The following is a 13,914-nucleotide window of genomic DNA, read 5'->3' as shown; positions in this document are numbered from 1 at the left end:
TTGTTTTGATTGATCTTATATCCTGAGACATCTCCATAGTCTTTCAAACATTGTATTAATCGAGGTATTGAAGTAACTGGATTTTTTATGAAGAGCAGGATATCATCAGCAAAAAGGGAAATGTTATGGATATTCCTCCCACCATCTTCAACCCCTTCAATCCGAACATCCCTCCTGATGGCCTCCGCCAGAGGTTCAATGCTGAGAGCAAAGAGGATGGGAGAGAGAGAGTCACCCTGTCTTACGCCTCTCTCAATATCAAAAAAATCAGAACAAAATCCGTTAACTCTAATTTTTGATTTAGGATTTTTATACAAAGTCCGAAACCAGCTCACAAATGTTTTACCAAAACCCATTTCAATTAATGTCTGTTCCAAAGATTCCCAGTCTACCTGGTCGAATGCTTTCTCTGCATCCAAACAGAAGCAGCGACGTTTGTGGATCTTTTGCCATAAGTGACTGCAGGTTTAGCGCTCTTCTTATGTTGTTTGTCCCCTGGGACCTACAATAAACCCAGTCAGGTCTGGTTTGATCAGTTTCTTAATATATTTTTGTACTCTAGCTGTTAAGATAGATGTTAATATTTTGTAGTCCACACACAGGAGACTGATAGGACGGTAACTAGAACACTGCAGTGGATCGTTTCCTTCCTTATGCAGGACTGTGATGATGGCCTCTGACCACGACTTCAGAGGGTTCCCTGAGTTCAACACATAATTACACAGCTTGGTTAAAATAGGAGTAAAATCATTGACATACACTTTAAAGTATTCGCCAGTAAACCCATCTATTCCAGGTGACTTATTCTTTTTTTATTTAATGATTGTTGAACCTCTTTTTCTGTAACTGGTTCTACTAACACAGAGGCTTCATCACCAGTCAGTTTGTCTAGTTTAAGATTTTTAAAGAACTTACCTATCCTTTCTTCTTTTAATTCTTGGGATTTACCCTGATACAGTTGTTCATAGTATTTAGCAAAAGTATCTGATATTATTTTGGGGTTGGTTTCCGTATCATTGGAATTAAGTTTTTTTATTTTAGGAACTACACGGCTGGCTTGTTCTTTCTGTAGTTGAAATGATAATAATCTGCTGGCTTTGTTTCCCATTTCATAATATTTCCTATCGAGAAACCTGAGAGCTCCCTCCGCCTTGTACGTCAGTATTTCATCTAATTTGGCTCTATTTTTTATCAAGTATTACATATTGTTTTCCGTTCAGTTTATGTTCGTTTTCTAATGTTTTTATTTCTGTTTCCAATTGTAGTTGTTTTTTGAGTCGATCTTTTTTTAACCTGGATCCAATAGATATTCATTTTCCTCTTATTGTGGCTTTCCCTGCGTCCCATAAAACAGAGGGTGAAACCATTCCGCCATCGTTCAAAGCAAAATAATCAAGTATGGCTGATCTGATTTCTGATATTATATTATCATCTGTCAATAATGAGACATTAAGTCTCCAATATTTCATAGATGGCTGCAGTCCCATGTCGAGGGCCATTTTAACTGGGCTATGGTCTGAGAGGGTCGTTGGCTCTATTACATAATTTTTTACCCGGTATATATCCTTTTTAGAGAGCAGGAAGTGATCTAGCCGTGAGTAGGTCCCGTGTACCTGTGACATAAATGTAAAGTCTCTCTCATTAGGGTGAAGGCGGCGCCATGCATCTAATAGCCCTAATTCTTTCATCATATGCATTATACCTTTAGACATTCTGGTTTGAGGCATTGTAGACATTTGTAACTTATCTATTCTATTATTCAAAACACAATTTAAGTCTCCACCCATAATGAAAGTACCCTCCAACCTATCTGCGATCAGATGTGCGATTGTTTTAAAGAAACACGGACAGTCTTCATTAGGCGCATAAACATTCAAAATAGTTATGTTGAGTCCAGCAATTGTTCCTGTGACCAAAACATACCGACCCTCTGCGTCTTGACAAACCTTTTCACAATGAAAGTATACAGATCTATTAAACAGAATAGCAACCCCTCTCTTTTTACATTTCCCATAAGAGCTACTGTAAACCTGATCCACCCAGTCTCTCTTTAATTTTTGATGTTCAGTGTCTATTAAGTGCGTTTCTTGAAGTAGTGCTATCGAACACTGCATGTTCTTCAACTGTCCTATTATCTTTTTTCTTTTAATTGGGTTATTTATTCCCTTAATATTATATGTAATTAAACTAAGTAATGTCGTCATCGTATTTAATTTTTTTCCTATGTAAACATCTTATCCCCTCAATAATGTCTGTTAAACTAGAAAATAAATAAAAATATTTAAGCTCTGGAAGTTTTAAATAAAAAATAAAGAAATTTACAGCTTGTCTCAGATAAAACAAAACTAAAACATTACAAATATAAAACAGAACTTCCACTTTTTCAGCCAGACACAGAAGGCTAGCGACTTCCATGACTTCCATGCCTGACCCCCGCTGATAATGGGACAGAGAGTGGTGACCTGAGCTCTCTGTGATGGACGACCAGCGTTACGCTAACATGGAATAAAGGTCTTAGCGAGTGAGAATCACCCGTGCTGAGATCAAGGGTTTCCCGTCAGTTTAATTTCATTTAATTTATTTCTTCGTGACACTTTAACGCAATTTTTCCAGATTAAACTGTTATTGCTTTCATGGTCCATAACTGTTCAACAAAAAATTCAACTGAAATGTTTGTACTTGTCATGTACCTCTGGTTATTCCACGTAGTCCATCATAACTTTCAGATCCGCTGCAGCCAGCGTGTCGGCTTTCTTCCTCTTCCCGCTGATTCTCCATCCTTCAGCCAGTCTCTCCTCCATGCGTTCTTCCTCTCCACACTGCACCTGTACGCCCATCTCTCTCAAAGCTGTGAGCGTGGAAAATGTCTTTTCTCCTGAGTCCATCTTGATCTTCAGGCGAGCTGGATATAGGCACTTTGCCTGTATGCCCTTCTGCTCCAGTTGTTTAATTACTGCGTGAATCTTAGCCCCCTTCTTTTGTAGCTCAGGAGAATAATCTTGATCAAAGAATATCCTCTTATCTTGAAACAGCACCTGTCCTTGACGCCATGCTTGTTGTAGTACAACATCTTTAACTGCTGTGTCGAGGAACCTCACAATGATTGATCTGGGGGCTGCTGCTGGGTTCATCGGTCTGGACTGAAGTGAGCGGTGCGCTCTTTTGAGTTTAACGTCCAAATTAGGGGGCAGTTTCAGCACTTTAGGGAGCAGAACTTTCACGAACGCAACCACATCCCGTTCTTCACTTCCCTCTGGTATTTGGAAAATGCGTAGGTTGTTTCTCCTCAGCCTGTTTTGTAAATCGTCACATACCGCTGTAAGTTGTTTTTCTCGTTGTAGCAGGTATCGTAGCCTCCGCGTCCTCCACTTCACTCGTCCTCGCTTCTACTTCACCAATCCTTTGTTCACGGTCACCAAGTTGCCCCTTGGTATCCGGCACAGCTTTCTCCGAGCGCTCAAGGGTTTGAGTTGTCTGTTGTTCACAACTGTTTTCTTCACGAAGTTTTCTTATTTCCTCCAAGAAAGATATCTCCGTCTCGCAGGCTAGCTGGGCCTTGTGGCTAGTTGCTTCGAAGCTAACATTCTCCAAACTCACAGATTTATCGCTTCTTGCTTTCGGGTTTCCTGGTTTTCCTTGTGCTCTGGTTCGCGGTGGGGAAGACATCTTATTTAAAAGTTATTTTCAAATATGAAAGCATTAAATATCTTTAGTTGTCACATCTTTTATAGCTTCTCCTGACGGAGCCTTGTTTCGAGCCTGTTGCTCGTGCCATGACGTCACCGGAAGTCCCGGTCTATCCCGCTCTTTGATTTTTCACAATAAAATGCAACACAAGTTCTACTAACAGGTGGCGACTGGCTGGTGCCGCAAAGAAAACGGAACAAGTTATTTACAACAAAAAAACACGACACACAACCTGGGCACACGAACAGCTGCGGTTTGCACGGGCGAGGCGAGGATCAGAGACGGGGCGTGGCACAGGGACGTTCTGCACATCGGGACCGAAAACACACAACAGTCCGACCCCACGGGGGGCAGCGGGGGGGCAGAGAGGATGCTCTCTCCACAAAGGCCAACAGTCCGACCCGACAGGGGGCAGCGGGGGGGCAGAGAGGATGCTCTCTCCACAAAGGCCAACAGTCCGACCCCACGGGGGGCAGCGGGGGGGCAGAGAGGATGCTCTCTCCACAAAGGCCAACAGTCCGACCCGACAGGGGGCAGCGGGGGAGCAGAGAGGATGCTCTCTCCACAAAGGCCAACAGTCCGACCCGACAGGGGGCAGCGGGGGGGCAGAGAGGATGCTTTCTCCACAAAGGCCAACAGTCCGACCCGACGGGGGGGGCAGCGGGGGAGCAGAGAGGATGCTCTCTCCACAAAGGCTAACAGTCCGACCCGACAGGGGGCAGCGGGGGGGCAGAGAGGATGCTTTCTCCACAAAGGCCAACAGTCCGACCCCACGGGGGGCAGCGGGGGGGCAGAGAGGATGCTCTCTCCACAAAGGCTAATTCTTTGGTCCGTTCGTCCTGAAATGTACGATACTCGTCATCTTTTTTTCTTTTCGCCATCTTCTTCGTCGAAGCTTTGAACTTATGACCGAGCAGACTGGCAAGGATATTTTTTTTATCTGCGCACCTGACGCAATCATCAAAAGAGCCACACCTGGCTCGCGAGCCATAGGTTCCCGACCCCTGATCTAGAAGGTGAAAATCGTCGAATATTTAGCGGAGCTGCCCGTCCTCACTGCTCACTCCATTGAGCGGAAGTCACTGCTCGTCTTCTGACTGCATATGATACGTATTAGGCACATTCTGATATTCAGTTTTCAGTTCAATTCAGTTTTATTTATCGGGTGCCAGATCGTAACAGAAAGTCATCTCAAGACAAAACAAATTCAACTTATAACCACTAGATGACAGCAAATGTCGAAAATGATTTGGGATGAAGGGAAAAGGAGAAAAATTCCAGTTTAACCTCAATATGTGTTATTACAGGTGAACTAGACAACTGTGATGCTGCCTGTCAGTATTGTCTGCTGTGTTATGAACGTCAGACGTAGCCTGCGGACGGGGATGCTGCTTTTCATAACGTTGAGATGCTTTCTTGTTTTCTTTCTGTTTGCCTGGGGAAGCCACATGGGAGCTTGTGAGACTGTTCTTTCCCAACCAATGACATGTTTTCTAAGAATGCTTTGTCAGCACCTAGTAAGAGTGGTCTTAGCTGCAGATCACTGAATGCAAAAACAATTATATATATATATTTGGGCTGTCAAATGAAATAAATTAAATAAAATTTAATCAGATTACTCTAATCAGAATTTTCGATGGATTAATCATGATTAATCACAATTTGCAACTACACCGGCATTTTGCCCATTTTTACTGAATTGCATACCTGTAAATAGAAAGATGAATAACAGGACACAGATATATCTATTTTAATATAATGTCTGTTTATTAACAGGGAGAAATAACGGTGGTTGAATTGAAATCAAACTGAAACATAGTTGTTGTTACTCACTGATGTCCAGTGTCTCCTGTCAGAGACACGTATTTAATTTGACCCGAAACGTCGTTCCTTTTCGTTTCCATGGCGCTCGTGGCTCTTGACGGCGGCTTATAGGACGAGTGTTGACACGCCACTTTCAAAACTTCCACGCAGCCTGTGTCTCCTACGATGCTAGTCGGGCTACGATCCTTTGTAATCCGTGTTGCTATTGTGTTGGTCAAATGATCTGAGGTTGACTTTGATAATGCGCTGCGAACATTCGTCCCGGCTAACACGTGTTTGCCGTTCACTTCACGCGTTATTGCAAATCGTGCAAATAACCTTGTACTTGTTACCTGTACCATCATGGTTGTTTTTGTATTTGAATCCATCCCAGCTAGCTTACCTTGCTCCACATGTGGAAAATTGCAGGATTGAGTACATCAAAGAAACAAGACAGTGTTTATAGATATGTGAAACCATGAGCCGAGTTCTGTCTCAGCCACTATAGTGACATGTTCACCTGCTGAGCTTCATTTATCATCATGACTAGCAGCTGAGGTTTGATTACAAATATTTACATGACATACTTTTGTTCGCATTATATAGTTTTTACAAACTGAGGTCTGGGCTGCTCTCGTTTTGATCCATGCAGGTTAGCGCTCGATGCAGGCAGTTCCGTCGGGATCGTGAAACTATTTATCTGTTCGTGTAGCAATGTGCAAACAACGTGTGCTTCTCTTTGGCTTTGCTCATGTTTGTGTTTGAGCTTACCTGCTGATGTCGTCCTATCATCTATCAGGTATCCGAGGTCTGGAGGGGTGTGTCCTGAAGTCCGCCACCTTGTCAACGTCTCCTGCGTGTTCGCCTTTCATCCCCCTTCACTTTGAGGGCACGCCCATCGTGCGGGTTGCAATAGAACCCAAACATCCAAGTAGGTCTTAGAACCAGCCCAATTCGTGAGTTCATAGTTCTTTACATTTTTAGCCATCTTCATGTCCAAAATGTATATTTTAGAATAATGTGAGTCGGGAAGGTCTATAGTTACACGAGCATCAAAGCCTAAAGCATGGGGTCGGCTGCTCCCTGCTCCCTGCGCTGGGGGGCGCTGTGCCTCACGCTGAGTAACTGAAGCACTCCCACCTGGTCCAGGTGAGACGTCCCAGCTGGTGCGTGGGATGCGTCTGCTCCAGCAGGCTGATCCCTGCGCCGAGGTTCTGATCCAGGAGACGGGAGAACACGTTCTGGTGACCGCTGGTGAAGTTCACCTGCAGCGCTGCTTGGAGGACCTGCGTGAGCGGTCAGTCACTTCCTGTTTCTCCTCTTCATCACTAGCATGCTGAACATCCTTCCTGTTTCTCCTCTTCATCACTAACATGCTGAACATCCTTCCTGTCTCTACTCTTCATCACTCTAACATGCTGAACATCCTTCCTGTTTCTCCTCTTCATCACTAACATGCTGAACATCCTTCCTGTTTCTACTCTTCATCACTAACATGCTGAACATCCTTCCTGTCTCTACTCTTCATCACTCTAACATGCTGAACATCCTTCCTGTCTCTACTCTTCATCACTCTAACATGCTGAACATCCTTCCTGTCTCTACTCTTCATCACTCTAACATGCTGAACATCCTTCCTGTCTCTACTCTTCATCACTAACATGCTGAACATCCTTCCTGTCTCTACTCTTCATCACTCTAACATGCTGAACATCCTTCCTGTCTCTACTCTTCATCACTCTAACATGCTGAACATCCTTCCTGTCTCTACTCTTCATCACTAACATGCTGAACATCCTTCCTGTCTCTACTCTTCATCACTCTAACATGCTGAACATCCTTCCTGTCTCTACTCTTCATCACTCTAACATGCTGAACATCCTTCCTGTCTCTACTCTTCATCACTCTAACATGCTGAACATCCTTCCTGTCTCTACTCTTCATCACTCTAACATGCTGAACATCCTTCCTGTCTCTACTCTTCATCACTCTAACATGCTGAACATCCTTCCTGTCTCTACTCTTCATCACTCTAACATGCTGAACATCCTTCCTGTCTCTACTCTTCATCACTCTAACATGCTGAACATCCTTCCTGTCTCTACTCTTCATCACTCTAACATGCTGAACATCCTTCCTGTCTCTACTCTTCATCACTCTAACATGCTAAACATCCTTCCTGTCTCTACTCTTCATCACTCTAACATGCTGAACATCCTTCCTGTCTCTACTCTTCATCACTAACATGCTGAACATCCTTCCTGTCTCTACTCTTCATCACTCTAACATGCTGAACATCCTTCCTGTCTCTACTCTTCATCACTCTAACATGCTGAACATCCTTCCTGTCTCTACTCTTCATCACTCTAACATGCTGAACATCCTTCCTGTCTCTACTCTTCATCACTAACATGCTGAACATCCTTCCTGTCTCTACTCTTCATCACTCTAACATGCTGAACATCCTTCCTGTCTCTACTCTTCATCACTCTAACATGCTGAACATCCTTCCTGTCTCTACTCTTCATCACTCTAACATGCTGAACATCCTTCCTGTCTCTACTCTTCATCACTCTAACATGCTGAACATCCTTCCTGTCTCTACTCTTCATCACTCTAACATGCTGAACATCCTTCCTGTCTCTACTCTTCATCACTCTAACATGCTGAACATCCTTCCTGTCTCTACTCTTCATCACTCTAACATGCTGAACATCCTTCCTGTTTCTCCTCTTCATCACTCTAACATGCTGAACATCCTTCCTGTCTCTACTCTTCATCACTAACATGCTGAACATCCTTCCTGTCTCTACTCTTCATCACTCTAACATGCTGAACATCCTTCCTGTCTCTCCTCTTCATCACTCTAACATGCTGAACATCCTTCCTGTCTCTCCTCTTCATCACTCTAACATGCTGCACATCCTTCCTGTCTCTACTCTTCATCACTCTAACATGCTGAACATCCTTCCTGTTTCTCCTCTTCATCACTCTAACATGCTGAACATCCTTCCTGTCTCTACTCTTCATCACTCTAACATGCTGAACATCCTTCCTGTCTCTCCTCTTCATCACTCTAACATGCTGAACATCCTTCCTGTCTCTACTCTTCATCACTCTAACATGCTGAACATCCTTCCTGTCTCTACTCTTCATCACTCTAACATGCTGAACATCCTTCCTGTTTCTCCTCTTCATCACTCTAACATGCTGAACATCCTTCCTGTCTCTCCTCTTCATCACTCTAACATGCTGAACATCCTTCCTGTCTCTACTCTTCATCACTCTAACACGCTGAACATCCTTCCTGTCTCTACTCTTCATCACTCTAACATGCTGAACATCCTTCCTGTCTCTACTCTTCATCACTAACATGCTGAACATCCTTCCTGTCTCTACTCTTCATCACTAACATGCTGAACATCCTTCCTGTCTCTACTCTTCATCACTCTAACATGCTGAACATCCTTCCTGTCTCTACTCTTCATCACTCTAACATGCTGAACATCCTTCCTGTCTCTACTCTTCATCACTCTAACATGCTGAACATCCTTCCTGTCTCTACTCTTCATCACTCTAACATGCTGAACATCCTTCCTGTCTCTCCTCTTCATCACTCTAACATGCTGAACATCCTTCCTGTTTCTCCTCTTCATCACTCTAACATGCTGAACATCCTTCCTGTCTCTACTCTTCATCACTCTAACATGCTGAACATCCTTCCTGTCTCTACTCTTCATCACTCTAACATGCTGAACATCCTTCCTGTCTCTACTCTTCATCACTCTAACATGCTGAACATCCTTCCTGTCTCTACTCTTCATCACTCTACCACGCTGAACATCCTTCCTGTCTCTACTCTTCATCACTCTAACATGCTGAACATCCTTCCTGTCTCTACTCTTCATCACTCTAACATGCTGAACATCCTTCCTGTCTCTACTCTTCATCACTAACATGCTGAACATCCTTCCTGTCTCTACTCTTCATCACTAACATGCTGAACATCCTTCCTGTCTCTACTCTTCATCACTAACATGCTGAACATCCTTCCTGTCTCTACTCTTCATCACTCTAACATGCTGAACATCCTTCCTGTCTCTACTCTTCATCACTCTAACATGCTGAACATCCTTCCTGTCTCTACTCTTCATCACTAACATGCTGAACATCCTTCCTGTCTCTACTCTTCATCACTCTAACATGCTGAACATCCTTCCTGTCTCTACTCTTCATCACTCTAACATGCTGAACATCCTTCCTGTCTCTACTCTTCATCACTCTACCACGCTGAACATCCTTCCTGTCTCTACTCTTCATCACTCTAACACGCTGAACATCCTTCCTGTCTCTACTCTTCATCACTCTAACATGCTGAACATCCTTCCTGTCTCTACTCTTCATCACTCTAACATGCTGAACATCCTTCCTGTCTCTACTCTTCATCACTCTAACATGCTGAACATCCTTCCTGTCTCTACTCTTCATCACTCTAACATGCTGAACATCCTTCCTGTCTCTACTCTTCATCACTCTAACATGCTGAACATCCTTCCTGTCTCTACTCTTCATCACTCTAACATGCTGAACATCCTTCCTGTCTCTACTCTTCATCACTCTAACATGCTGAACATCCTTCCTGTCTCTACTCTTCATCACTCTAACATGCTGAACATCCTTCCTGTCTCTACTCTTCATCACTAACATGCTGAACATCCTTCCTGTCTCTACTCTTCATCACTCTAACATGCTGAACATCCTTCCTGTCTCTACTCTTCATCACTCTAACATGCTGAACATCCTTCCTGTCTCTACTCTTCATCACTAACATGCTGAACATCCTTCCTCTCTCTCTCTCTCTGTACAGATCCTTCTCTCCCTCTTTACTGTCTAACCTGGCATACAGGTATACATGTACATATTTGTCCTCTGTTTGACCTTTGCCATCTTAACCTTTGCCCTGCAACTCATCTTCCTGTTTACTATCTTCTGTCTTCCTTTAACCGTATACACAGTGCATCCGGAAAGTATTCACAGAGCTTCACTTTTTCCACATGTTATGTTGCAGCCTTGTACCAAAATGGATTAAATTCATTCATTTCATTTTATTCCTCAGAATTCTACACACAACACCCCATAATGACAACGTGAAAAAAGTTGTCATGAAATTTTTGCAAATGAATTAAAAATAAAAACCTGGGAAATCTCATGTACATAAGTATTCACAGCCTTTGCCATGAAGCTCAGCATTGAGCTCAGGCGCATCCTGTTTCCACTGATCATCCTTGAGATGTGTCTGCAGCTGAATTGGAGTCCACCTGTGGTAAATTCAGTTGATTGGGCATCATTTGGAACGGCACACACCTCTCTATATAAGGTCCCATAGTTGACAGTGCATGTCAGAGCGCAAACCAAGCATGAGGTCAAAGGAATTGTCTGTAGACCTCCGAGGCACAACTCTGGGGAAGGTTACAGAAGGATCTCTGCTGCTCTGAAGGTCCCAATGAGCACAGTGGCCCCCATCATCCGTAAGTGGAAGAAGTTCAGAACCACCGGGACTCTTCCTAGAGCTAGCCGGCCATCTAAACTGAGTGACCGGGGGAGAAGGGCCTTAGTCAGGGAGGTGACCGAGAACCTGATGATCACTGTCAGAGCTCCAGAGTTCCTCTGTGGAGACATCTCTGCAGCAATCCACCAATCAGGCCTGTATGGTAGAGTGGCCAGACGAAAGCCACTCCTTAGTAAACGGCACATAGCAGCCCGCCTGGAGTTTGCCAAAAGGCACCTGAAGGACTCGCAGACCATGAGAAACAAAATGCTCTGGTCTGATGAGACAAAGATTGAACTCTTTGGTGTGAATGCCAGGCGTCACGTTTGGAGGAAACCAGGCGCCGCTCATCACCAGGCCAATAGCATCCCTACAGTGAAGCACGGTGGGGGGATGTTCTTCAGCAGCAGGAGCTGGGAGACTAGTCAGGATAGAGGGAAAGATGAAGCAGCACAGTACAGACACATCCTGGATGAAAACATGCTCCAGACACATCCTGGATGAAAACGTGCTCCAGAGCGCTCTTGACCTCAGACTGGGGTGACGGTTTATCCTTCAGCAGGACAACGACCCTAAGCACACAGCCAAGGTATCAAAGGAGTGGCTTCAGGACAACTCTGTGAAGGTCCTCGAGGGGCCCGGCCAGAGCCCAGACCTGAATCCGACTGAACATCTCCGGAGAGATCTGGAAATGGCTGCTTCCCATCCAACGCTTCCATCCAACCCGATGGAGCTTGAGAGGTGCTGCAAAGAGGAACGGGTGAAACCGCCCAAAGGTAGGTGTGCCGCGCTTGTGGCATCATATTCAAAAAGACTTGCTGCCAAAGGTGCATCAACAAAGTATTGAGCAAAGGCTGTGAATACTTATGTACATGAGATTTCCTAGTTTTCTATTTTTAATTAATTTGCAAAAATTTCAAAAAAAACTTTTTTCACGTTGTCATTATGGGGTGTTGTGTGCACAATTTTGAGGAATAAAGTGAATTTAATCCATTTTGGTATAAGGCTGCAACATAACAAAATGTGTAAAAAGTGAAGCTCTGTGAATACTTTCCGTCAGCATGCCATAATACTATGGTGAAGCGCAGCATCGGTACGTGTCACTCCGCGAGGCGCCTGACTATAATACTATGCTGAAGGACAGCATCGGTACGCATCACTCCGCACTCGTGTGCTGGTTGCACCTTTCATGGCAACCGGCGCACTCCCCCGTCTATTCGGAAATCACTCCTGTGTGCGTAACAAGAAAACCCCGTAATGTAGCCTCCAGCCTGCTACCAATCCTACATACAAGTACACAGTGCAGTAGTCCCTCATTTTCCACGGGGGTTCTCCTTCTCCTCTAACTCACCTCCTACCTGTGGAGCGTAAGAACTTCTCCTTCTCCTCTAACTCACCTCCTACCTGTGGAGCGTAAGAACTTCTCCTTCTCCTCTAACTCACCTCCTACCTGTGGAGCGTAAGAACTTCTCCTCCTCCTCTAACTCACCTCCTACCTGTGGAGCGTAAGAACTTCTCCTTCTCCTCTAACTCACCTCCTACCTGTGGAGCGTAAGAACTTCTCCTTCTCCTAACTCACCTCCTACCTGTGGAGCATAAGAACTTCTCCTCCTCTAACTCACCTCCTACCGTGGAGCGTAAGAACTTCTCCTCCTCCTCTAACTCACCTCCTACCTGTGGAGCGTAAGAACTTCTCCTCCTCCTCTAACTCACCTCCTACCTGTGGAGCGCAAGAACTTCTCCTTCTCCTCTAACTCACCTCCTACCTGTGGAGCGTAAGAACTTCTCCTTCTCCTCTAACTCACCTCCTACCTGTGGAGCGTAAGAACTTCTCCTTCTCCTCTAACTCACCTCCTACCTGTGGAGCGTAAGAACTTCTCCTTCTCCTCTAACTCACCTCCTACCTGTGGAGCGTAAGAACTTCTCCTTCTCCTCTAACTCACCTCCTACCTGTGGAGCGTAAGAACTTCTCCTTCTCTAACTCACCTCCTACCTGTGGAGCGTAAGAACTTCTCCTTCTCCTCTAACTCACCTCCTACCTGTGGAGCGTAAGAACTTCTCCTTCTCCTCTAACTCACCTCCTACCTGTGGAGCGTAAGAACTTCTCCTTCTCCTCTAACTCACCTCCTACCTGTGGAGCGTAAGAACTTCTCCTTCTCCTCTAACTCACCTCCTACCTGTGGAGCGTAAGAACTTCTCCTTCTCCTAACTCACCTCCTACCTGTGGAGCATAAGAACTTCTCCTCCTCTAACTCACCTCCTACCGTGGAGCGTAAGAACTTCTCCTCCTCCTCTAACTCACCTCCTACCTGTGGAGCGTAAGAACTTCTCCTCCTCCTCTAACTCACCTCCTACCTGTGGAGCGCAAGAACTTCTCCTTCTCCTCTAACTCACCTCCTACCTGTGGAGCGTAAGAACTTCTCCTTCTCCTCTAACTCACCTCCTACCTGTGGAGCGTAAGAACTTCTCCTTCTCCTCTAACTCACCTCCTACCTGTGGAGCGTAAGAACTTCTCCTTCTCCTCTAACTCACCTCCTACCTGTGGAGCGTAAGAACTTCTCCTTCTCCTCTAACTCACCTCCTACCTGTGGAGCGTAAGAACTTCTCCTTCTCTAACTCACCTCCTACCTGTGGAGCGTAAGAACTTCTCCTTCTCCTCTAACTCACCTCCTACCTGTGGAGCGTAAGAACTTCTCCTTCTCCTCTAACTCACCTCCTACCTGTGGAGCGTAAGAACTTCTCCTTCTCCTCTAACTCACCTCCTACCTGTGGAGCGTAAGAACTTCTCCTTCTCCTCTAACTCACCTCCTACCTGTGGAGCGTAAGAACTTCTCCTTCTCTAACTCACCTCCTACCTGTGGAGCGTAAGAACTTCT

The 13,914-nt window shown here is 44.9% G+C and overlaps 1 protein-coding gene across 1 annotated transcript in view; it reads left to right on the top strand.

The window, feature by feature from the left end:
• efl1 (elongation factor like GTPase 1) overlaps nucleotides 1-13,914 on the top strand; it is an 84,705-nt gene that overhangs the window by 44,248 nt on the left and 26,543 nt on the right. The window contains exons 15-16 of the mRNA XM_068741883.1: nucleotides 6,290-6,421; nucleotides 6,640-6,787. Of these exons, the coding sequence (XP_068597984.1) occupies nucleotides 6,290-6,421; nucleotides 6,640-6,787 (280 nt within the window). The remainder of the gene's footprint in view (nucleotides 1-6,289; nucleotides 6,422-6,639; nucleotides 6,788-13,914) is intronic.

Source organism: Brachionichthys hirsutus, chromosome 1, assembly GCF_040956055.1.
Source record: "Brachionichthys hirsutus isolate HB-005 chromosome 1, CSIRO-AGI_Bhir_v1, whole genome shotgun sequence".
Taxonomy (NCBI): Eukaryota; Metazoa; Chordata; class Actinopteri; order Lophiiformes; family Brachionichthyidae; genus Brachionichthys; species Brachionichthys hirsutus.
The sequence above is the reverse complement of the archived record's forward strand: the minus strand, read 5'-3'. Positions and strand labels throughout refer to the sequence as shown.